This window comes from Sprattus sprattus (genome assembly GCF_963457725.1).
Source record: "Sprattus sprattus genome assembly, chromosome: 12".
NCBI lineage: Eukaryota > Metazoa > Chordata > Actinopteri > Clupeiformes > Clupeidae > Sprattus > Sprattus sprattus.
Genome location: NC_137910.1, coordinates 26641220 through 26667884, shown reverse-complemented (window position 1 = coordinate 26667884; position 26665 = coordinate 26641220). Strand labels below are relative to the sequence as shown.

At 41.5% G+C, this 26665-nt stretch overlaps 1 protein-coding gene across 1 annotated transcript in view; it reads right to left on the bottom strand.

The window, feature by feature from the left end:
- The window catches only part of plpp4 (phospholipid phosphatase 4), a gene marked incomplete at both ends in the record, with an annotated part of 52331 nt that extends 26305 nt beyond the window's left edge, over positions 1 to 26026 (bottom strand). The window contains one exon of the mRNA XM_080848918.1: positions 25938 to 26026. Within this exon, the coding sequence (XP_080705044.1) occupies positions 25938 to 26026 (89 nt within the window). The remainder of the gene's footprint in view (positions 1 to 25937) is intronic.
- Between the last annotated feature and the right edge of the window lie 639 nt (positions 26027 to 26665).

Below are 26665 nucleotides of genomic sequence, written 5' to 3'. Positions count from 1 at the left end.
TAGCATTCATTGAAATGACATGCTGTTCAATAAGGTAGCATTCATTGAAATGACATGCTTTTCAATAAGGTAGCATTCATTCAAATGCATTCATTCAAATGACCGGGACTAACAATATATCTGTCACAGAAAATAGAGGCAATTATCATAACTGTATTAGTCAAGTTCATGTCAGCATTGCTGATGTGAGCAATCATGATTGGCCCAGCAGGTCGCTCTATCTGGACAAATATTGCTTTCCCCCTCTCTCTCTCTGACTGTCTATCTATTCTCCCCCTCTCTCAAAACAGCAGTGGATGCCATAGCCACTTTAGTCTTGTTTTGACCAGCCCCGTCAAATGCAATAGTTGTTAACAAGTGCTTATTAAACCATAAAAAAATGTCAAATGTCAAGTGATCGATGACTTTTTCACATGCTCATTTTAAATTAACTAGAAATATGTACAAGGTCACATGTTTGGTGTCAATTGTCACATGACCAGGGCCTCGTTTCCCGATAACGACGTATCTTAACGGCCTACGTGGATTTTGGCGACATCATAGACTCATCATTGCCGTAAGTGCGGCGTCGGGAAACCGCTCTGCAATATCCCTCTTACGACCGATTTCAAGTCCTTTTTAGCGTTCGGGAAACTGGCCTCTGAGCTGTTCCTGGTTGAGCCATGGGAAGAGTATGGCTCAAAGCTCCCAAACAAAAGATTAGTGAAGTATATTGCATACATAAATATATATGAGAAACATCTTTGGCACACAGCCTCTTTAAGGTGTCTAGTATATATTCAAATCAAGACTTAAGACATTCCTCTTTAGTGCATCCTATAGCCAAAAGTAATCGCGTCAACAAACCCATCACCTGCTGTGCCATCCACCCAGACATATCCGAACACAAATATTGTTCTAATAAAAATAAAAATTTAAATATGTGCTACAGACAGTGCATGTTGTACCGTGTAGGAAGGCCTTTACGGTTCCCGGGTACAGCATACGGCGCGTGTTGCGACTGTCACCAGCCACATGGGCACTGCTGCCCTGCAACCCTAACAAAGTTTACGACTAAAATCTCTACATATACCAAACTAAACTAAATGCTCAATGCCAACAAAACTAAAACATATCTAAACACATGCAATACCCCCCTAATCAACAAAACTGGGCTACAGACAGCGTATGTTGTACCGTGTAGGAAGGCCTTTACGGTTCCCGGGTACAGCATACGGCGCGTGTTGCGACTGTCACCAGCCAAATGGGCACTGCTGCCCTGCAACCCTAACAAAGCTTACGACTAAAATCTCCACATATACCAAACTAAACAAAATGCTCAATGCCAGCAAAACTAAAACACATCAATACCCCCCTAATCAACAAAACTGGGCTACAGACAGCGTATGTTGTACCGTGTAGGAGGGCCTTTACTAAACATATATACCCTCTCTCTTTCTCTCTCTCTCTCCTTCCATATCATATTGCTTATGCCTATAATAACACTGATAAAATAGCCATAATGCCTACTGTTAAATCCACTACCCAAATGTATCTCCCTATCTGTTTCTGAAATTGATGCCTACTAACATAAATGTTCTCTCCCCCTTATAGCACGTTCCAATTGCTGATGGAAGTGGAACTATTGCTCCTCACCCCCACCACTCCGCATCTACGCACATGGACAGCTGAACTCTACCCACTCACTTTCTTCCTTTTCTTCCCTTTTCTCTCCCTAATAATCAGGACTATCTCTGCTATGGGACGCTGCTGTAGTCCCTCCACCTGGTCTACCTGGAGAAACCCTCGGCCAATCGCACCCACCGCCACTGCATTGCCGTACACACACCCAATACCCAATGCTAGCATTTATATACAATATACATTATTGCCACCACTGAAATGTTTCTCTGTCCCTACATCCCTTAACCCTGTAACAGTAACCCTATTGGTACAGTAATCTGGTCTTGCCTGTATCATGTGTTTACCACCGGATGTCTGTATACTTACTACGTCCAGCGACGCTGGCTGTGTATAACCCCTGTTGCTTCCTTTCCCCTTCTGCCACACAACCCTCCCCCTTCCCCCCTTCCCCCCTTCCCACCTTCCTGTCTCCACCCGGCCGACCTCAAGCAGATGGGTCCCCCCTTAAGGCCGAATTATGCTCTGTTTTAGACGTAACGCGTAAGCACGTAAGATACACAACCCCCCCCTTGCGCGGTAAAATACCCCCCCTTACGTGCTTAAGTGCGTCGCCCAAAATTCCTGACTATGCGACTAAAACACTACGGCCCGACACAGCTCGCAAAGGCTGTGATTGGCCGGCTACCACAGCCTTTCACAGAGTCTCACGTTTCCGGGTTAATAGCATACAGTCTTTTTTAGACCCAGACATTTTTTTAAATCATGAATACCCTGCAGACCGTCTCACAAGCCTTTTCTTATGGACAAGGAACAAACAACAGAAGAGGTCCGAAGACATGAACTCCTTTACAAATACTCTTTAAACACTTATAAGGACGCTCAAATTACCGCGAATATCCCATTCTCACCCGCGATTGTTTGGAGAGAATGTGGTCATTCACGAACAAATAGGTACTTTCATATTCATTTTCCGCCACTTGTGAGTCATGGTGATATCTTTCATTGAGTTCATATTGACGTGAATCCATCAATTGCACCAGCGAGTTTGATAGAATGAGCCTGGTCTGCTCATACAAAAGTTAACAGTAACCTGCCGTTACCTTGTGGCCAGCACCATTGTAGTTACAAGCATTGACAACATGATGAGATTCTCTCGCCGTTTACCACCTCATCTTTGAATAATGTAACTCATAAACACATCGTTTTAAAGCCTGTCGCAGTCATTAAAAGATGTCAATAAACGAACTTTTGCGTCATGTGCTGTCTTTTTCGCCACTGGTACTGAATTGCCAACATTTGTATTTTGTGTAACACATGTATTCATAACATCAAGCCTTTCGCCCACTACACTTTCATGCTCCGGTAAGTTTTTTTCCTTTGTCCTGCTGCAATAAATAGGCTTACTTAACTCAAAATAAATCTACAGTTCTGGCGTCAATTTGCTTTGCAACACGCAACACGGCTCACAAGCCTTGTAACACGGCTCTGTGTCTAAAACGAACCTTAAATCAAAACTTGTCTAAAACAAGTTCCTTGTGTAAATTACGTGCTTACGCCTCTGCGTCTAAAACGACCCTAAATTGGCCTTTATGTGCCGTGGTTCTGCCTAAGGTTTCTTCCTGCCTAACGGGGAGTTTTTCCTTGCCCCTGTTGCCATTGTGCATGCACTAAAGGCCAATTTAGGGTTGTTTTAGACGCAGAGGCGTAAGCACGTAATTTACACAAGGAACTTGTTTTAGACAAGTTTTGATTTAAGGTTCGTTTTAGACGCAGAGCCGTGTTGCAAGGCTTGTGAGCCGTGTTGCGTGTTGCAAAGCAAATTGACGCCAGAACTGTAGATTTTTTTTTGAGTTAAGTAAGCCTATTTATTGCAGCAGGACAAAGGAAAAAAACTTACCGGAGCATGAAAGTGTAGTGGGCGAAAGGCTTGATGTTATGAATACATGTGTTACACAAAATACAAATGTTGGCAATTCAGTACCAGTGGCGAAAAAGACAGCACATGACGCAAAAGTTCGTTTATTGACATCTTTTAATGACTGCGACAGGCTTTAAAACGATGTGTTTATGAGTTACATTATTCAAAGATGAGCTGGTAAACGGCGAGAGAATCTCATCATGTTGTCAATGCTTGTAACTACAATGGTGCTGGCCACAAGGTAACGGCAGGTTACTGTTAACTTTTGTATGAGCAGACCGGGCTCATTCTATCAAACTCGCTGGTGCAATTGATGGATTCACGTCAATATGATCTCAATGAAAGATATCACCATGACTCACAAGTGGCGGAAAATGAATATGAAAGTACCTATTTGTTTGTGAATGACCACATTCTCTCCAAACAATCGCGGGTGAGAATGGGATATTCGCGGTAATTTGAGCGTCCTTATAAGTGTTTATAGAGGATTTGTAAAGGAGTTCATGTCTTCGGACCTCTTCTGTTATGTTTGTTCCTAATCCATAAGAAAAGGCTTGTGAGACGGTCTGCAGGGTATTCATGATTTTAAAAAATGTCTGGGTCTAAAAAAGACTGTATGCTATTAACCCGGAAACGTGAGACTCTGTGTGAAAGGATGTGGTAGCCGGCCAATCACAGCCTTTGCGAGCTGTGTAGGGCCGTAGTGTTTTAGTCGCATAGTCAGGAATTTTGGGCGACGCACTTAAGCACGTAAGGGGGGGTATTTTACCGCGCAAGGGGGGGTTGTGTATCTTACGTGCTTACGCGTTACGTCTAAAACAGAGCATAATTCGGCCTTAAGGGGGTTTAGGCTCTGGGCTCTGTTAAGCGCCTAGAGTCAATTGTATTGTTATGGCGCTATACAAATAAAATTGAATTGAATTGAATTGAATTGAATAGTATTGATAGATTAATTAGATACATTTGTAATTACTCAGCTTTGTTTAACGTGGTCATAGAATGAGTAAACAGCATATTTTGACAGCTACAATAGTGACGGACGGGAAACACCTAGGGGCATTAAGGCATACACACACATGCTTAGTTTATCGTTCTTCCTGATTTTTTTACTCTGTTCATTCTTTTAGTTTCACTTTGATTCAAGTTCTGGATATGCTGGATCTAGGTGACAGTCCAGACAAGGCATGTGACATTGCAGTTATCCCTTAATAAGAAAGATGTTGTCCTCAGTGACTGTGACAGCGATGGGTCAGATATGGACTATGAGGGGGATACAGGCCATTTGCCAGCCAGGCTGTTGAATACATATGCTGAACTTCTACAGACAGACTCTTCATGACAAGAGCATTTTCAATGACGATGACTTCCTCCCCCTGTGAAAGAGTTATGAAGCAGAATGTGACAAATCATTGTCGAGGCAATGATGGGGACTGCCAGTGACAGAGCTCTAAATGTGTAAATATCTGGGCAGGCATGTATAAGAGTTTTGATGATTGCGTCTAGGAGAAATAGGCCAATTATCACAATTATCACAATTATCACATTATCACGTTAACACATTATCCCACCGGTCACAATCGTGACTGCCCATAAAACACCTTTTCACCTAATTTCCCCTGAAAATAATGAAAAAAGATTAATTATTTCAAACGGTTACTAATCTATAAAAATTAAATGTCTGTAAAATGTTCATGTCCATAAAAAATTAAATGGGTTAAGTCCAGTTCACTTTTAATTTAATGAGTCTACTTAGGCATTTGAAAAAATTAGCTAGGAGGGGAGTTAATAAAACAGTTTACTGTTTCAGGGAAGGGATAAATGAGAAATAAATAAAGAAGTATTTTAATCAATAGCAGCTAAATATTAGGCCACTCTGACACAAATTCATCTCATTGATGCATGGGCTCACAACCCACACAATTTTGAATCTTCAGATGCAACTTTGAAACAAACTTATCATAATTGTTTTCCTTTAGTCTGTGGTCTATTAGCAGTATTTCCACCTAAAGGGATTTGGGCTTACCAGTGCAGCGTCTAAACTAAGTACACAGAGTCCTTCCACTTAGTGCTCCTACTGATTCTTGCTATATTACCAGCTAATGCTGAACGATCACATGATCCACACTCAGAAATCCACATGACAGAATGTGCAAACGACCGATAGAACAGATAGGCAATGTCATGTTAATGTTTCTGTTTCTTGACTTGGAACTGGCATGGTCCTCTAACTGTGATTGTGTGACAGGCAGTATTGATGTCAGGAGAGGGCTAGTAAAACTTGTATCTTATAATGATAAAATACAATTCCCTTTTATCTTCCTGCATCTACCTGCCATACCACCTCTCCTGGGGGTATCACACTGATTCGTCACCAACTATTCATGTGAGTCATAGGCTGGTACAAAAACAAAGTCTAACAACAAAACAGCCACAGCAACAGCCACAAGACGAAACTGAGTTATGTTATATTCTGATATTGCCTCACATCCTAACTACAACATATGCAAAGAAATATGAAATATTCCAAACATAATGATTCTGTCTAAGGCAGGGATTTATGAGGTACTTATACACTCAGTGTGTTATGAGAAACTGCCAAGGTAAGTAGGTATGTAAAGTGCTGCCATAACAATGTAATGCAATATCAGAGAGCATTGTCACAAAAGGCTACTTTCACTCCAGAGTGTTATGCTATGCTCTGGCTATATATATATATATACATTTGTTCATACTATGTGGGAGAAATAAGGTTTTTGTGGACAAATAGAAGGATCTTTTATTTCAGTTTATTAAACATGGAACCAAATCCCACCCAGTCATATTTGATGGACAGGCTTGTGTTTACATCCAAGGCTTATTCTCAACCTCATACAAAATCAGTGGCCCTGTATATTGACAGGGACCAAGAAACCCTTGCACTGAATTATCTTAACAAACCAAGACAAACTCAAATACAGTAACATCACAGCTCATACCACTCAAATGTTGTAGATGAACACTCAGAAAGATGAAAGGAAATAGGTGGAAGCAGAAAAAGAGAGCGTGAGAGTGCGAAAAGACAGAGGGGGAGTTCTGCCTCTGCATGTGTCTGCTTCCTGACAGGATGATATCCCCACGGAAGCTGACACACAGCCAGTCACACCAGAATATCAGCTGTCTTGGAAGCATGTCTGCTGGTGAGAGCGAAGACACTCACGGCCAGACAGATGGCTTAAAAATAGCTTTCAATCCAGGAGGTGCCAATATATGCCAGATTTATTCCGGGAGTAAGCGAGGAGGTATCACCACCATCGCCCACTGTTTGTTTACAGTCCCACATGCCGGAAATCTCTCCCTCTCTCAATATGCCTTGTACCTCATATGAAAACAACAATATTTCCCCCCGAATCACATCGGACAAAACAAAGCCAAACAGCTTTTCAAGAAAGAACAACTTTGCAGTGAACATTATCACTTCATAAACCTCCGGCAAGTAGAACTGTCTACTGTTTCACAATATGATGGATTCAACAGAAGATGCAAGCTCTGCTCCAAGTGAAGAATCGCTGTACCGAACTGTCATCCCCACTGAAGGTTTGGACATCCATTAATTCTGTGGTTCCATAATTTAATAAAACACAGCATCACAATTTGATTAAGATGTCTGCAGGGTCACCGCGGACGGAGAAGGTGAAGCAACGGATGTGGTATGATTTAATTACTGCCTTTATTTATTTATTTACTTAGCAGTTGCCACGAGGTCATCACACCTTTCTTCCTGTTTGGTGAATCAATGTGTGTCTACATAGAGGCCGTTGATAGAGTGCCTGGCTTTGGGTGAAGAGCAGAGGGATAAACGGAGAAGGATTAAGGATATCAAAAAGCAAGTTTCCTGGGCTAATTCTGCCCATTATTACAAAGTAATAGAGATTGTATGACCCACTAGGAAACCAGACAGCCACATGGCCCGGGAGAGCAACTGTACACTTGAATAATACCTCTGCGGCAGCAGTAAAACGCCCCTGTTAATGTAGTTGGATCTGCAGGAGGTCAAACATTTCCACAGCAGGGATATGGGAGGTCCTTGAAGAGTTTCAGGAAATTGATGGCCTACTATGGGTTGAGCCTGCTATCCTTTTTTATGTCTCAGTGGTCTTTGTGCCTCTGGCCATCTCCTGGCATTATCACTGCAGTCGGCCATTACCATAATTGATTAGACAAGAAGTCAGACCAGACCAGAGCCGTTAGTTTCCCCAACTGCCTTTAATGATCACCTCATTATGTGGTTCCCAATGGCAACTTCACGCATAGACTCTCACAGAAGGAAACTCTCAAGATATTTAGGGGTGGCGCATGGAGATCAATGAGAGTGTTGGCCCAATCGTTTCCTGGGAAAGACCTGGAGTGTCACCCTGTGGGGACCGAGTTACACCAAAAGAGATGAAATACCGTGTCACACAATCCCAACCTGGCAGACAGGAGCCTAGAACTGAGAGAAGGGCACAGGGGGGCGGCTCTTGAGTGATACTTTGGCAGGTGGGAGGCTTGCGGCATACCCCCCAGCGATCTCTCCTTCCAAGGTGATGGGGAGCGAGAGAGAGAGAGAGGGAAAAATGGGGTGTTGGCATCAGCCCCATGTCGCCCACAGCACTTAAGCACTATGTAGCTGCGTGTAGGATCAATTCTCATCACATTTTGTAATTACGTGGCGCTTTGCAGCCAGGGCACATATTCACCCAGTAAATTGAAGAATGGAGAAGCAGAGCAGAAATGCCATGATTTTTATTGCACGGCAATAATTGCTCTGCCTGACTGCGTCTGCCACGTGAGCGAGCGTTGAGGGGGAGCGGGGGGTGTGATTCATCTGGTTGCCTGAACAGCTGAGTGAGTCAGAGGGTTCCACCTTTGTCTCTTCCCTCAGAGCATCAGTCGATGCAATATTTCCATGGCTAATGTATCGCGCTAGTACAGGTCATCCCTTATCTCGATGAGGCACGCTGTTGTTTTGACACACTTCATGCCCAACGATGCGTGTCAGGACATTCAGACAATGATCTACATCAGTCTACATTATCTCTTGTCATTATCTCAATACTGGGTACCTCCTGTCAAAATCACAGTCATCAGATCCCATGACCATTAAATAGGACATTAAGGAGAGACATTTTTGAACACTTCCAAAGACTCTTTTACACAGAATACATTACAATCTACGTATAAAACCACAGCTATTGCGAATGCTGCAACTATTTCCTTTCCTACAACAACTTATGTTTTGACCACACCTGGCACTGGAAATGGGCTCATTCTCTCCTTGGGCTCCTCTGGCGCTGGCATTGGAGGTGAACTCGGGGCATCCAAGGCCAGGTTGGCACAGACAAATGAGAGAAGGAGAGTGGAGGAGGCTGCAAGAGCACACAGCAGCTTTAAGAATAGAGAGGGAGGGAAGCCAGGCCGACAGCAGTGCAAGAATATCCCAGAGAGCTCGACACATGGTCCAAAGGCCCCAGCTGTAGTCCAGATCATACTGGATAATTACATGATCCGCACTGCCTCACCACTCCCCCCGCCTCTGGCATAATCATTATCTCATTTATGAAACGTCTATTTATCTAAGCTCAGGCGGCTCCATGTTTATTGCCACTTTGCTCTTCTGTTCATCCACACCCACAGCAACAAACCATGAGAAGATTCTACATGCTAAATGAATGAGCTGCTGAAGAGACCCAAAAGGCTCTTTCATAGTGGAAACTGACGTCAGGGCCACTAGTCTAGAGGGGCAAGATATGCACAGTCAACAACAGTGCCTTGGAGAGATGTTTGAGATTGAAGGTTCAGTTTTCAGAGGGATAACTCCAACCAAGATTCAACAAATCATCCCCAGGTGTGTACTGTAAGGTGAAAGTGGCAGGGTCACATTTAGTTCTGCATGAGAGGGAATCTGTCCCAGTCTCCTGATGATCTGGCAGGTCCCACAGGGCTCCTGTGGAAGGCACTGAACTCTGAGCTCTGAGGACGGGTGGGCAGCTGTGAGGCAGAGAGAGAGAGAGAGAGACCGCTCACAGCACTTCTCTTATCACACACTGGTTAAGACCTGGGAACAGTCTGTGGCCATCGCGGGTTGCAGACAGTTGTGAGATATTTCTTGCAGTAACACCATGTTCCTTGTTGTGTCATGGATGTGTTGGGAACCAATTTATTCTCAGATGGTTCCTTTCATTGGTGTGAACTGGCCTCGGCATGATCATTTTTTTTTTTTACTGATTTCTCCACCTCTTCATGCTGCTGGAGATAAATGGAGTTGTCAATAATATCTAGCGCATCACACACACTTAATTGCTTGTCAACACACGCTTTAGCCTTCCAGACAGGTGTTCTTCCTGCACTGGTTACATTTTGTACTATCTTACACACGTCAGTCAGACAGGTTCTGCGAGCTCTGCCTGACATTTATCACACCTGGCATTTTTTACAGCAACGTAAATGTTAGAAAGGACAGAATGAAACCCACCACAGACAGCACCAACCACATCACACAAGAACTTTGTTTGACCCAATGGATTCTCTGCCACCTCAAATCAGTTTGGCAGGACATTCAGTGTGCCGTGGGATTTATTACCAGGCAGGATGTGTACCCTTTTTTGATAAACTCTCCAAATGTCCGATTTTTCCTAGCTCTGAATACATACATGAATAAACATTCACACATATATACATGAATAAACACATGTAGATGTATGGATTCACACATATATACACCCAAAGACCCAAAGGCTTTGAGAAAAAATAATGCAATGCATGACTTGTGCTAACTACGAGCAGCAAATCATATGCAGACATCTCGACAGGATTGCAAACCAGTGGAAATAACTGGACCATGCGGGATTTCTTGTTTACATGTTTCCTTTACCCTTGATCACTGACCCTGTGTTGAGCCAGAGGCCTTCTTTGACACAGTGAAAGGGTAATTATGCGTGTGAATATGTGGTTTTCCTGTGGTGCATCCTTTCCAGGCTGATGTAATCACTATAATTTATGCATGTTGGAAAGTCAAATCTGGTTCTTTCACTGCCTTTGCACTTGGGAATATTTGACTTGGACACGTTCCGTAGCACTTATATGGGCCATTCTACCGAATTGGTGCAAAGTCACGTCGGAAATATTTTGATTTTTTTTATGTTTTATTCCCAAAACTTTGTCCGTATGTACCAGATCTAAAGTACACATATCTAGTAAATGAACAGTCAATTTTTATATTGTATTTTCAGAATGTGTTGGAATGTTTTTCCTCTTCCAAAAATTGTCACTACCGAAACATCACATTTACTATAGTGAAAAAGTATTATAATTGACCTGTTCAGATTGTGTTTCCTTCACTTCTCTGAAGAGTATTTTTACAAATATTTCTTGAAGGTTTTCACAATGAAATCCATAAAAATGAAATTTTTACCAAATTTTTGAAGTTCAGTTTATCTGTTTCGGTAGTGACGGCACTGTTTTGGTAGTGACTGCACTGTTGGATGGATGTTCATTTCTCTCCCAAAATCATCCAAAAGGTGCTCTGGGCCGCCCTTTAGTCCACACAACACATTTATTTAAAAATTATGGGATTGAACTACTTACCATTTCATTTTGTCACTACCGAAATCATCTGGTCACTACCATATGTTTCGGTAGTGACTGTTTCGGTAGTGACAATTCTAGCTAACTTTAAGCATAAATAAAGAATTCTAGCAAGCACACGGCTTGCAAACAAATCTTTGAAGAGGTGTACACACATAAAAACATAAGATTTTGCATGAAACCCCAAAAGGTTTACTTAATTGAATAAAACATGGGTTTCGGTAGTGACAATTCTTAAGGTTACACATCGATTTTCAGACTTTGGAACACATTTATATAAAAACTATGGGATTTAGCTACTTACCATTCAACCATGAGGGACAGGGATGCAGTGTCACTGCATGGTCAAAAATGCAGGGTCGTGGCTAAAACACAGGCTCAGCCAATGGACTAAAACTGTTGTGTTTCGGTAGTGACATGAAAACTAGGGACATGATTTTTTGAGTATAGTTAATTGATTTCAAAATTAAACCCACAATAAATCTAAATATTCCAAGTTCTGTTTCAACCCAATCATAAAGATCTTTGAAATTAAATCATTGAAAAAAATCTAAAAAAATTGAAAAGTGTTATTTAAAGGCATTGAAATTTAGATGTCAGGGTTGGGACAGCTACTTCCCAATAGAAAGTACCCTATAAATGATGATTTTGTATATATTTAGCTTATCACTATCTCATTTAATGCATTGGGTTTATATAGACCATAAAATGTTCTTAGTAAATATCAATGCCTAAATACCTAATTGTTTTGTAAATAGTTTTTATTGTTGAGGGACTGCATATTACACGAATTCGGTAGGATGGCCCATGTGTTAGGTGTTCAAGCAAATGGTTTCAGATCAGTTATCCCTAGAGAGCAAGAATTGCTCCCATGCCAATACTAGATCCAAATGAGCTGTATGTAATTACAGCCATTCAAATTAATATATGTTTACAGGATCACGGCAAACGTTAACTTCCTTGTCAAATTGCCCACAATTCATTTAACCTGAGTTAGTAACTGGGTCAAAACATATTGTGAAAAATGATTCACTTTTTTTAATGAATGTATTATTTTCAATTGCCTTCTCTGCTTTTTCTGGCCCAATTTCCCCAAAACCAGTTGGCTTTTTGGTCTGTCAATGCTTCTTAATTAATCACTGAAATAATTTGGAAGACTGATGGAAATATCGCATTATTCTGATCGCAGAAGGTAATGCAAAACCTGACTTCATAATGTGTCTACTGTTGAATGCATAGTGTGGATAATACTGTAATAGAATTGTCTGAAAGTGTGAAATGTGAAATGCAAAGTCAGTGAGGTTTTTCTAATTCTCCCAAACAAACCGCCTGTGTCTCCTTATTGTCTCAATGTGGCAGAAACTCTGCTCTGACGCTGATGGTTGTAGACACTGAAAATAATCTGGTGAAACTGTACAGTTACAGAATTCTTCATTTGTTGAAAACAGGAACTACTAGAATCCATGGTCAAATTGGTCACTGGATGATTCTGAATGGATAAAGTTTGAGAGTCTTCGGAATGAAAAGACGCCTGGTGCATTGAGCACGATTCCTCCACCAGAGCCCGTGCCCTCTCAGTCTGATGAATGCAGACATGTAGTTCTGAGCCACGGAGGTTTTGGATGGGGGTAGATGCCTGTCTGGAGCCACAGATGAGAAGCAGTAGCCCTGTCCCCATCCCTCTCCATATCTCACTACCCCCCTGCTCTAACACGCACACATCCTCAGAAGCCCCCCATCTCCTCTGCACTCACACTGATAAGGACCTGGAAACAGACAGCACCACACACATAAGAACCACAGCAAGAGAAAGAGAAGAAAATGAGAGGGAAGAAAGACCGCCACATGGAGTGAAAGAAAGAAATGGAGAACAGTAGGAGGCAGTTGAACGAAAAAACAACAGTGGTGTGTGTGCATGAGAGTGAGGGGGAGAGTGAAGTGAACGAGTGAGAGTGGAATGAGGGGGGGGGGGGCTAATAAATTAGCATAGCGCTGCTGAGGAGCTGCTCTGGTTCCCCTGGAAAGCCCTGTCACCCACTGGCACATCCACTGCTGCTGATCTGACAGCTCCTTGGAGAACTTCCAGAGCCCCGCTTCATCCCCCTCACATCATAATTCAGAGGTGCATGATTAATGGTGGGCTTGACACACAATGAAAGCAAGACTTCATTCTGGAGTTTGCAACATCAGAATATGAACACAAAGTGAACTGATCTGGCGGTTTAGTAATATCCCGACTTTTTTTCTGTGGATTCCGATTTATTCATAATTTCATGGAGGCGTTTAGTTTATGAAGGCAGTATCTTTGTATCTGCATGTCAGGACTGCAGTCAAACGCAGTGATATTGCCACCACAGAAATTAACTCATTAATATGAGTATGGCATTTAAATCAATGCATAATTTTCTTTATAAAAAAGGCAAGTATGTCAGCACCAGATAGAAATATGCGTATCTAACAACTCTGACATTTAATTACATCTGCTCAAGTGATTAAGGAATGGTCATCGAAGGAAATATGAACCTGTAGCACTGCCTGCTCAAATCGTGACTGCTGCAATAATTAACCATGTCTGCCTGGATCCCATCACCCTCCGTGTCTGCAGCAGACACTGACAGGCTGAGATTTACAGCAAACAATAAACTAAGGAATTAGTTCAATTTTATACAGATTTAACAGATTATTAAAAAACTTTCAAAGGACTCAAGAAAAGAGCTTTTTACTTTTAATATATGCTTTCTAACTAGTAGTGTCATGGAATAAATAATGTTTTGCTTCTTTGAACCCAAATCCACAGCACCTTCAGTGTCAAACCCATTTCATGATTTGGCAGGGCTTACACTTTGGTCCCTTTTTTGATAGTCACAGAATGTTTTAGTATTAAAGCCAGCAGTGTTAAGAACTGCTGCTGATGTTACTGCCTTTGGGTTGCGTAGGCAATGGCATGACATGAGGAACAGATAACAGTGTCTGTCTGGCTATATTCTAACAGTGTCTGTCTGGCTATATTCTAACAGTGTCTGTCTGGCTATATTCTGCTGTGGCCCTATACCACCTCAGCACGACAATGTGAGCACAATGTGCCAAGCCAACAGGAGAAGGGGGGTGCTGATAGGGAGATGTACTGTGTCAAAACAGTGGGAAGAGGAGGTAGAAGAATGGTGAGAGCAGAAGACATGTGTGCTCCTGCTTCTCTGCCCTGAGCCTACCCGTGCTCTCCGCAGACTCTTGCCTTCTCCTCTCACTCCACTGTAATTGGTCTCTCATATGCCACTGGCTACAGGAGGATTTACCCGCTCCCTGTCTTTCCCCCTCTCTGCTGAATGTGAGAACACGTGTGTGAGTATGTGGGTGTTTATATGCGTGTGTATCACTTATTGTACGCACAAATTCACTTGTCATCTGAAATTTTAATGTTGTTGTGGTATTCGTAGGGGGCAAGGAAGGGGGGCAGTCATAAATCACTACAGCAGGCATTCTGTCCTGCCCTTTGCCTCTCTCTTGTGTGACTCAGATGCATGGGGAAGCTTGTGGCTGTGCCATTTAAGCCGACAGCAGCTTCACGTCACCAGACCATGGGCACACAAGCTGAATGCCAGACTGCGGTGCAGAAACATGTACCGAAATGCCAGGCGCCAGTTGTCATTTGTGCAAAATGTTTGGCATACGGAGGCAGTGGCCCCGACAGATGCCAATCCCTGAGGCAACATGGTGTCAGCGCAACCTGCCATGCAGAGCATTTTAAAATAATGTGCAGAGTGCCACTCCGCATCTCCGTCACAGATGAGAATCATCAACAGGCCGGGATAACAGACAGAGTTTTAGCCAGGTTATTCATGACAAACAGATCAAGCTAAGTTATCGGTGCTTGTAAAGGTAGCAGGAAACCCACATTCAAGGTCACCTCTGGCTTTGATCACAGCTCTACTCCGTGTATAAATAATTCAAAATGTGCATGTGTTCACCTCGCTCTCACATGAAGTCACACTGAGAGGTGTGTCTGACTAGCATACACACCGCAGACTCATGTTTGTTTATTGATGTAAATTAAGTTTGCAACTGAGTGAGCCTGAGCGAAGATGTGGAGGAAGATATGCCACTACCAGTCAGATCTCAGCGCTAATGTGAATAGGTGTCCAGATTAATTCAATTCAGAACACTCTAGGCGAGGCAAATGTATTCATATAGTAAAAATGCATACACGTCGGTAATTCAAAAAGAGCAGATAAAAGAACATAGAAAAGTAAGAAATTAAAAAAGGGAAAGTGCTGTTGTATAATAATAAGTAATACGACAACTAAATCTATGCCTCCAGTGGCACCGGATATTTTACATTTGGCTCAGAAGATGTCAGAATCATAAGAGAAATCAAAGTTTCACAGCATCTTCAACAGAGTGAAATCACTTACACCAAATGAGGCCATTTTAGCTTGGAGCTTCCAGAGAGATGAGAGGAAAGCTTTCGGGAGGCAGGGAAAAATGTGCTCTTGATGAAACTGCTCACGGCCTCGTTTCAAACTGAGTTTTCCAGAAGTGGAACAAGAGGCTGCATTATTCACAGCGTCAGCAAGACAAACAGCATCCACTCAAAAAAACTCAGAGACCATGTTTCCATTTACTTCGTCACATTAACTATTTATCACAAGGCACTCTCTCTTATCAAATGTCTTTTTTTTATTATTAAAACATGATAAAAATGTATTTATGACACCAAACTGGAAATAAACCTAAAAATATTGAGGCTTATCAAATCTTCTAGGATTGATTCTGTCATCTTTTTAACAACTTCCTTAATGTTTTCAGTGATAGCACGTTCTTAGTTAATTCATTCCAGTACAATACAGTGAATACACAGCAGAAAAAAGCCATTAAACACCAGATTTTATGAAATGAAATGGATTTGGCTGAGACCCTGCAGTACCTAACTGCCAATGTAAGTACTGCAGAGCCAGCATGCCTAGGGAGTCTAGCATGCCTGGCAGATATGATTCTGTGGAATTCTTGTGGTCTAGTTGCTACCTAGTTTTCTTCGCCAAATGGGTCAACATCGACTTCCATGCCTGATCAATCTTGTTTCTCAATCTCTGGCCTCAATCTCGCTCATGAGTCATTTTCTGACGTCTTGATTGTGTGAGTCCTCGGCCCGCCGAGACGGCCAATCACAAAATATACTGGAAGGGCTTTTCATTCAGGCTCTTTTTCAGCCTGGCCTTTCAATTTCTGGAATAAATGTGTCAGAACTAGAGTGACAAAACAAAATGCCCCCTCCCCCCCTTCCCTCCTCCCTCTCGGTTCATCTCCCATCATTCACAGGCCTGGCTCCGCCCCCTGCCAGGAGCAGGGTCAGTATGGGAGTGATGGGAGAACTTGTCAGGTAAAGATTACTTTCCCATCAACAAGGGTGAAACTGAGGTGTGTGGGAGCACGGCACACACTAGCCTGTGGCAGTTCATCAGCACGCTTCGCAGGCTAAGACTGATCAAAGAGTCACAGAGTCACCAGTTTCAGACACTATGGGGAAAAAAAATGAAACCATTTGAAGTTGTATAGTACATACACGTATTTGCTTGTATTTACCTGATGTCAAGACATCAACACTCTATTTCAAAGTCTCTCGCCGTCTCTAACTCTGTCTCATTAGAGCCATGAGATGAAGGGCTCTTTGCAACCGTTGTATCTGTCAGCTAGCATTGTTCAGCTCATGAAAACCTTTTCTGCCCTGGAGAAAAATTGTTTGTCAGCAAAACAATCTGTAGGTGGAAAACATTCTATATAGAAACTTCAAAAGTTCAAAAGTGGCTCTAAGGGTAAAAGCTTTTTAAAAAGGCTATACAGCTTATTTGACACAGCAACGGATTTACTAATGCAGTAGTCAGTTTTTCCATGAGATCATGCTGTGCATGGAATGGTGAAGAAATGGTCCACATTATCATTGGCATTTCAGAGTGCCACCAAACAGCGAACACCATTTATTAAGGCGCTCCATTTGTTCCTGTTTATTGGTTTATTTCTGCTTGTCTTTAAATGTCAACAGAGCATTTAGATTTAGATGAACTGTGAGCATGTCGTTCGAGTGTGAGTCTTAATGCTACACATCAGGCCCGCGACTCCCAACCCATCATTTAAACATGCTGTCTCATCTAATGCCTGCAGCTATAATTGACACCACAACCCCTGAGAGGCTAGAGAGACACACACTCCATTGCGATTGGTGTGCTTTCGTTAGTGATGCTCTAATCAGCGTGTGTGGATTTATCCTAATCCATGGCAGTGTAGGAATGCAGTGCATGTGTTTACAGTCACTTCAGTATCAACATAGGTAGTTCCAGGACTACGTGTTACTCATGGAACGCTTTTTAAATAGATCAATTTTATTGGACTCTACATCTATATGATACATAAATATGTACTCAAATTCTTCAAGTTCACACGTCTCCATGTTAAGTTGCAGTTTCAATATATTTCACAACACTTTGTGTGGCAAAAGTATTTAAGATTAGAGGGAGTGGTTACTGTGAATAGCTTACTTTGTGTTGGAGGTTTGAGTTTCAGAGTGATTAATTTAACAACAACAGATAATTCTTCGATAACTCTGATTTGGGTCATTTTTTGGATAACAAATTGATCCTTATTTTAAATTAGTATTTTGAGTTGTGACTTTTGTGAGTTGTGATTTTTATGTATGTAAGTATAGATGGATTAATCAGTCTCACTGTCAGGAAAAAATCCTAAACTCTGCTAAGTTGTTAGAATAACTTAGAATAAAATGACACCAACAAACCAGAAGTAAAGTTTTTAACAGATCTATTACGCTCCGGCCTAGAGCGGAGAGGAATTTGACGCCATCTCGCATCACCTCTGAGCTCTCGCTGGGTTCATAGCTCTTTTATTACAGAAATCAGTGTAGTGGTTACAAGATACATTGACCCCTCCCAGGTCTCTCACATGTTGCCATCTGGCCTCTGTCCTTCAAAGATAAGAAACCTTGCTTAATTAAAAACCAACAGTCACAAAGAGTTTTACGGAACACATGGCATCATCAATCACTATTGCAATCTCAAAGTAAACATCCACGACATCAGTTTCAGTTTCACAACAGTGGTTTCTCAGCGTTGGAGTCGCAGCTGTAAATACCTAACTAAACAATGCCATTCTCAGGTAAAGTGTCGTTTACATGGAGCCTAGTTTGTCAAACTGATACGGATAGCTAATACAGATAGCCCTATCATCCATACGAACACTCTCTATCCGCACCTCGTTTCTGCAACGATCGCAGTCCGGGGTAGAAAGTGAGTAGATTTGAATCGGTACGGGGGCTGGTGTTCGTCTGCACGGTTTCACGCAACCTGATGACGTCACTGCCCCTCGTGATCTTTTCCGCCATCTCCAACCAGTATATAAATAACTTGTTCTCCCTCAAAATCTCACTCATGGTGGGCCTCGAATTCACTAACATTAACCCAGTCTTCTGATTTTTGAGTAGCCCTCTATCTTGATCTAATTCTTCTTATTCAGACGTAACATAACTTTCATGACCACAAATATAAATTGGCCAGCGATTTAATTTGCTTTTTTATTCATAAATGTATGTAAAATGCTCGGAGCAATGCATCATGGGAGATGGGATGACAGACATGTCATGTTACTGTTCCAAACTCTTTATTATCAATAGAAAAAAGAATTCATTTTCGCATATCCTTTAGTCTGACCACTGATTTTATTAACCATCATAATGTAATGTTGTTAATTGGAGCTTGAATGTCTTGTGTAATTTGTTTATCCGTTTGCTGCTTCCTTTACCTTGTGCTTTTGAGTCTCTTCTTCTAGGTTTTTCACGTTTTTTCAGTTGTGTAAATAAAGCGCTAAAGCGCCACCCACAGGCGTGAGGTATGTACTACAGTCGGTTCACCGCAATCTGCTGCCTCCGTGTTTACGCAAATCTCTCGTTGCCAGCCTCCGTATGTACGAAATTAAAAGATTCGATTGGTGTGAAAAGTAAATCCGATTCGGAGGCCCTAGACTTCGTGTGCATAGCACCTAACATTAAGCAACCCCCTCTCTCAAGAGTCAGCATTCCTATTAACAGCACAGAGAAACAGGGCACATAACCAGAGCACAGAACACTTTAGAAAATAGCAGTTAAAAGAATTCCCTTTTAGTCTAACCCTTCATGTTAATATTTAATAATTTCTTTCACACTCACCAGCCTCAACTTTTTTTGGGTGATATTCCAACTAGAATTTAAAAGCATTATTTTTATTCCAATACATTTTTACTATCTTCATGTTTTCTATTGACCATGTCAACATGGCCCTGTTCTGAGTTTTGTTATTTTATTTTCAGTCTGTAATAGGCCTTTCATATGATTTCAGAAGATGTTTGTTGTCACGACTGTCCTTCAGTCCCTTGGCTTCTTTATTAAGGACATAATGTGTGGTCATTGCTTTCTTTTAACTAGGGCCTATAATGCTCATTTTCAATGTTCATAATTTTATTTTGGGGTCTATTAGAATAGATTTACATGCTTAAATGTTCCAAAAACACATTATTTTTCTATTCTATTCATCCTCTCTCTTAAACACCCCAGCTCTGTTAGAGCTCCAGTGTCTTTAAGCCCCCCCTCCATGATGCTCTGATTGGTCAGCTATGTAGGCAATTAGGATTGTGATACAAGGTTGTGTCATCTTGTCACAAAGGAAAAAGTTCTAACAAGGCTTTTCAGGCAGCTAAAAAGTGGTTTCTGTGTGAGAGAGTTACTTCCTCTGCTGTGTCCTATGGACAGAATGTAGTTCTGCCTCTGAATGACATGAGAACTTAGAAGTAGATCCAGTCAGTCTTTTTTTCAGCTCAATTTATGTTGATTTAAGCTCCCAGAATGGAATGAGCTGACATCAAACAAACCAGTGGACATGAACTACAGCAGGAAAGGAGAAAGGGCAGTCATAGATGACAGTAGAGCTTAAAATGACTTGTCTGATATTTCAAAATGGGAGAACCTTATACAAATCCACCTTAACTACCCTTTCCAGTAGAACTTTGTCGTTAAAATATGATGGCCTCACCACAGACAAAGGGGCTAGGCTCCCTGCACCTTTAAAATATTGAAAGATAGCATGTACTCACCGAATTTAAACATAAACTGCTTAATACCTTGAAACTTGCATCTGGCCCCCGAGGACTACAAAGACTCAAATGACATTTCATCACAATAACACCTCTTTGTCTGTGTCATTAAGCAAATGCAGGCATTTTTACATTTAACGCTCAGTTGAAGATTCCTTGCAAATCATCAACTGATAAAGGTATCCAAAATGAACCCACACACTGTCTAACTATGTGGAAGCACATCGCCTGTGACATTTAAAACACCGTAACAGCATAGGCAGCCTTTCCATTATGATGGGAGGGGAATAGCGTCTTCCACTACAAACAGAGCATTTCTGAATCTTGATACGGCATTCCATCCGGCATGACCCGACACACACTCACTCTGTCTCATTACATTAATTGTAATCCCAGCCAAAGATGAGCTGTGGAGTGATGGGCTGAATAAGGCAGGTTACTGGGCATTAACCTACAGTGAATATTTTGTGATCACAGACCACAGATGTAATGGATTGAATGAGATTCTTCTCGCCTTGACCAGAAGGTTACCACGGTGTCTTGCCTCGAATTAAATGACTGAATGCTACAGTTCTCTCATGGGACTGAGCGGAGTACTGTGATGAATGGAGCTCATCGAGCAGTTGTGTGGTTTTGCCATGTAGCAATTACAGCCAGCTCCTTGACAGCTACCCTTACACTGCAGCTTATAGGAGATACCGATCTAATTAGAATGAGATTGAAGATAAGAGGAATTAGACCCCACATCTTCCAAAAGTGGTTCTAGTGCTAAATCTGCAGACTCATCCCCCACCTCATCTCCTGACCTTCTGGGAGTGATAATGCTTTTGCGTTTTTTGGCAATTTCAGGGTTGCCACATCATACTGCTAAATTAATACTCTCTGTATTCACTTGAGATTGTCATGTATACACAGATAAACAACAAGACTTTGTGCCAAATTGCATAAACTGCACCGACCTTTTGGAGGTAACTATTTCATCTTTAAAAAACATTTGCACTAGTAAAAGTGCACATAGGTACATTTTGTGGTTTGTGTAGAAAAAAGTTCCTTGCCGCAAATAACACTTTTTGCAGTGATGATTGTAGTGCCCTTTAATCAACCTCGCTCCTGCATTTCCTGGAGTGGCCAATCAGCATTCAGAGAGCAAAGTGTTCTCATGTGACTGCCATCTCCATCAGAGAGCGGGGAGCTGGTACATCAGCTGGCTACAGATGCTGAGTGTTCTGCTAGCTACAGTAGCACAGAAGGAAAGGCCACAGAAACAGAGGGAAAGCATCAGGGATCGGCAAAGATGGATGTCATTTTAAGATTCTACTAATCAAAGGCGCTGGAACTACAGTAAAGATTTATGTGTTGGTTTTTTTGTGCGAGAAGGGTTGGGCAGAAAGAGAGAGAAAAGGGAGAGAGAAAGCTCACTTAATAGTAAATGTACATTTAGATCCATAGGAACAACCCTCAGGCAATTATCTCAGTACACTTATAATCATCAAATAAACACTGGAGACCGCATGCATACTACCTGACATATTTATAATCATCAAATAAACACTGGAGACCGCATACTACCTGACATATTTAAAATCATCAAATAAAAACACTGGAGACCGCATACTACCTGACATACTTATAATCATCAAACAAACACTGGAGTCCGCATACTACCTGGCATACTTATAATCATCAAACAAACACTGGAGGCAGCATACCAACTGAATACCTTAATGGTAACTTGGGGTGGCCTGTGGTATAGGTGGCATTGGTGGTTGCCTAGGGATTTTTTCGAGAGTAGTCCCTCTCATGATGACTATTGATTTGTGTCACCCTTCTACTCTTCTGCTGGGCTATAGCCAATCAAAACAGTCCATTTCTATAGCCTCTCTGCTGTATGTGCACGATACACCTTCTGAAGAAAGTTCCAGGGCTTCACCAGAGGGTTCTCAAAGTGACGGGATGTCTAATCAATCAAATCTACAATTTGCTGTTCCAGTCATGGCCTGGCCTACACCATCAGAAACAAGAAGGCTACCAACACAAGTTTCTGTCATATCAACAAGTGAGAGATATGTAGCCTAATATTTGCCGGTGTCCCCAGTTAACAGCACACAAATCAATGGGAATGGCGCATAGACTAAATGAGGATACGACTTCATGCACTACAATGCAATGAACAAGTCTTATGACACACACATATTGTGTAACATGTGTTGAATGAAGACATTTATTTCCATTATAAATTAAAATAAGCCAATTCTATAAAGGTGGTTTTGCTTACCATCAAATATATATATATTCAATAAAAGCTTGGGGAATCCCAAGTATTTTTGTTACTTTATGGTACAGGGGAAAAAATATAGGACAAATGTAGTTGATCATTTTATATATGTTTATTACTTTTCCAATAGACCCAGATAGACAAAAAAATACTTACTGTATGAACAAATATTTAGACATTATGAATATAAACTGAATTAATATGAAGACTGTCTCACACACCCATGCCCTCACTTTGGAAGGCTATTTAATAAGGGGGAGAAATTTGAAAAAGTATTATTAAAAAAACACAGCCCTTTAATATCGTTGGCTTCCTGATGAAACCTGCTATGTGCATTTATACCTTTTTTCAGGAAAGCCAAAAAACTGATTTAATAGAGAGTCAATGGAGGCAATCTTAGGCAATGGAGAAATTTGACTTGTGCCATCAATATTGTATTTCATTTAGAGATGTGTGCTGGATTTAATCAACAAATGCAACTTTTATCAAAATGTTGCATTTTGGGACAGAGTTAGGGGAGATAGCAGGTTTTCATTCTGTATATATACATATATTTTGTGGATATAGCAGGTTTTTTAAGGGCTTGTAAAATGCCAGATCTCATCATAACTTCAGTATGACCCAATCAGATCACTTTTTATAACTCTTTATAACATGACAGGCTTCAATGCGACAACTTGGGTCAAAGGTGTAACCAACATTTAACCAAATTGGGATATAGCAGTTTTCATCACAGCATATCAGAAGAAAGGATTAAGCATTTTTCTTTATTGTGTCGTTGCTACCCCACAAAATTAAGATTGACATTGCAGGTTTTATCAGGATATGCCCCATCCGATTTTGGTCCACTCTGATGTTTAATCTCATTTTGGCCAAAATGGTGGATAGCAGGTTTCATCAGGAAGCCGACGATATATTGATATTAATATAATTAATTAACTTTGCAAAGCCCATTTTCCACTGAAAACAAAATCAATAATAATATTTAACACCAGCTCCAGATAAGTGTCGTCCTTCTACTCAGCTGCTGAGCTGAAGCCAGTAAAAACAGCCCATTGCTTTACGAAACCGTAGCCTCTGCTGCGCGTGCACACTACTCCTAAATATTTTTTTGAAGAGTTCGCAGAGTGAAAGGAGAGTGACAGGACGAGAGGAATCTATGATCTGCTGTGTGGGGGTATGGTCTGGAGGGCTGTAGCCCAAGCAATGGCTTACACCTTCCTAAACAAGTAGGCTACTAACAAAATGTGTGAGACACTGAGTTGCCAACTTTCAAGGCTTACTTGCCTTGTGAATAGGTGAAATTTACCAAAACAGGTGTATTTCTTGGCGAGAGACGCATTGAAGTCAATGGACTTTTTTTCATGCTAGCGTGAGACAGGACATAAAAGCGTGAGATTTGGCAACCCTGGAGATAACTCCATGTGGTTAGAGAGGTTCTGTTACATCAACAATGAAAGGTTTGTATATTAGGCTGTGTCCTCAGTTTACAGATAAATTATGACACAGCTTAGGCTCTAAAGTCTGTTGCAGCTTAAGAAACTACAATGAGCTGATTTCTGTAACATTACCAGTCCTGTTGAATGTTAGATGATTACGGCGCATAGACTAACTGAATATTTGACTTAATCCAAAATACTGCACTTCGCAGTTCACTGGCGTGGCTACAGTAGGCTACATGTCAGTGATCAGTAGCCTATCTAACGGTGGTGTACAAATTTGCAATAGTAATAATGTTACCAAAACATTGTTGCACACACCAACTGAAGTTAAAGCTTAATGCCTATATTTCACTATCTAAGATAATTGTGATGTGTTTTATTTGACATAATGTGCATAATTATTATTATGTTGTATTATTATTGTTGTTGGGCGCCACCAATGTAAAGTCTCGCAGGCCCCAACTCAGTCCGGTCCTGATGATAACAGAAATGTGTGTGAGGGGCAACTGCATCTCGAAGGGGACATGGGGACCCTACAAAACACGAATGCAGGAGAGCTACATTTTGAATAATCAGGATATTGAATGACCTGTTGTAAATCCTTTCATGTGCATTGCCATGGCTCAACCTCAGGTAGGAGGTCCAGGCTTTCGTTGCGAAGTTGGTAAGGTGGACTATCCAGCCTCAATTTGGTTTTTCAGGTCTCCATCACTCAATAATTGTAGTTTTGTGCAAGAATGTACTCTCACTGGCACTAAGCCTGATAATTTGGTCTTGTATCTCGAAAACAAGCAGACTCTTACGAGATTCAAGCAGAGGTTTCTGGGGTATTGTAGTCCTATTCTGAGATAAAATAAGATGTTTGAGCCTCCACGCACTATGCCTTTAATAGGCACTATGATTTTGAACAGCATTTATACATGAAATGGGAATCTCAAGCAGGTGTATAGGGACACAGGAACATTAATCCTCATGGACACATTGGCAGTCTGACTCTTGAACGCAAAATTATCACCCAGTTTGTCCACCTCAGCTTTCCCAGGTTTACTTACAAATATAGGATACGTCTGAGCCCCAGCATAAACTAAATGTAGCCTACTATTGAAAGAATGAGTATAGGTACACTACGTACATTCATTAAAACAAATAATGGATCAAGCATAAATACCCGCCCCGAAGATGGAGATTAATGATAGCGCAATCTGCCGAGGCTATTGCTTCTGCTGAAACATAAAAACACTATGATGGGAATACATTTCTACTTACTTACACCATGCAAGAGGGAAGAGGCGCATCCGATGAGATATTTACTTTTGGTATGCATTTATACTGACAGCCATTTAAACGGCTCATGTACATAGACACAAACAAACACATGTCCGCGCTGGAAGAGAAGAGCACGATAGTCACCTAATGCATTAATGCATGCGGTTCCTTTCTTTGTGGTCGTCACCTTGAAATAGCGCTGTCCACTGTTAAGAATTCATGAATGAACTTGTTGATGCAACCTGTTTGAGTTAAGCGTGAGCTTCAGCAAATGTGAGGATGAATTATCAGGACCTGACCAACTAGGAAATGTGATGCTATCCTTTCAGCACCACGCATCTAAAACATTTGAAACACTGAATGTGCTTATACAGCACAGACGCCTACAATAATGGCTTCAGTCACGATTTAGCTGGCTCAAACATTCCGGGGACAGCTTCGTCCTGGTAACTTCATTTGCGTACAAACCCCAAAATATCCCCGAAAAAGCGCGAACAGAAGAGAACAGGGTCGTGCATATTCGACACGGTTTAGAGAGCACGAGGAAATAAAAGTACCAGCAGCCTGTGGTTTCCAGAAGCATAACGATGTGATTTTCGAAAAGGAAACACAATGCATCTAAGGCGGAAACAGATACAGACTAAGCACTAGTTCAAAGCATGTTAATAGTAATTTCACAGGTACTTACACAAAAACTCCAAAGAGCAAAACTCGTATTCCAATTTCCAACGCCAGGGCGCGCATATTTTTCCTTCGATCTGGGGGTGACATTTTCATATTTTGGGGGAGTCTGAGCGTAGTCCAAACAACAGTTCGACTGTCAAATTAGACGGTATAGATCTGTTCTCCCACTTTTAATCCCACTCAATAATCACTTCATGCGAGATGATACGGGGAACATTCCTTTTCACCGTCCGAGTTTACCCAGTCTGGCTGGTGTCAGAGAATTCTGAAACATTGTTTCAATTGGTTTCACTGAGGTGCTCAATCCCCCACTTAATTATCCTCTTACCGGCAAATATATTTCTCCGTTCAGAAATGTTGGGTTAGGGAAAGCGAAAAACCGAGCTGTATCTGTGTAACAGTCCCAAGGCGTTTGCAGTGAAGAAAGAGCAAGTCTGAGAGTGAGGATGCAGTGAAGCCCAAAGTAAATGTGGAGTTTTGCGTGAACCTGCCGTTTTGCTTCCTCTCTCAACCCCCTCGCTCCTCCGCCTCCTGTCTTTCAAGGGGAATAGAGAAAGACAGAGGGACACTGTAACAGATGGAACAGATGTAGAAATTCGAGATATGTTATCAATATAAAAAGGTGGCCATTTGAGTTCTCAAGCACCCAACTCCCCCCTTCCCACTATAATTCCTTAATACATAGGCTATAGGCTATTCTTGGAGAATCACCAGAACGTTTTCACCACAATA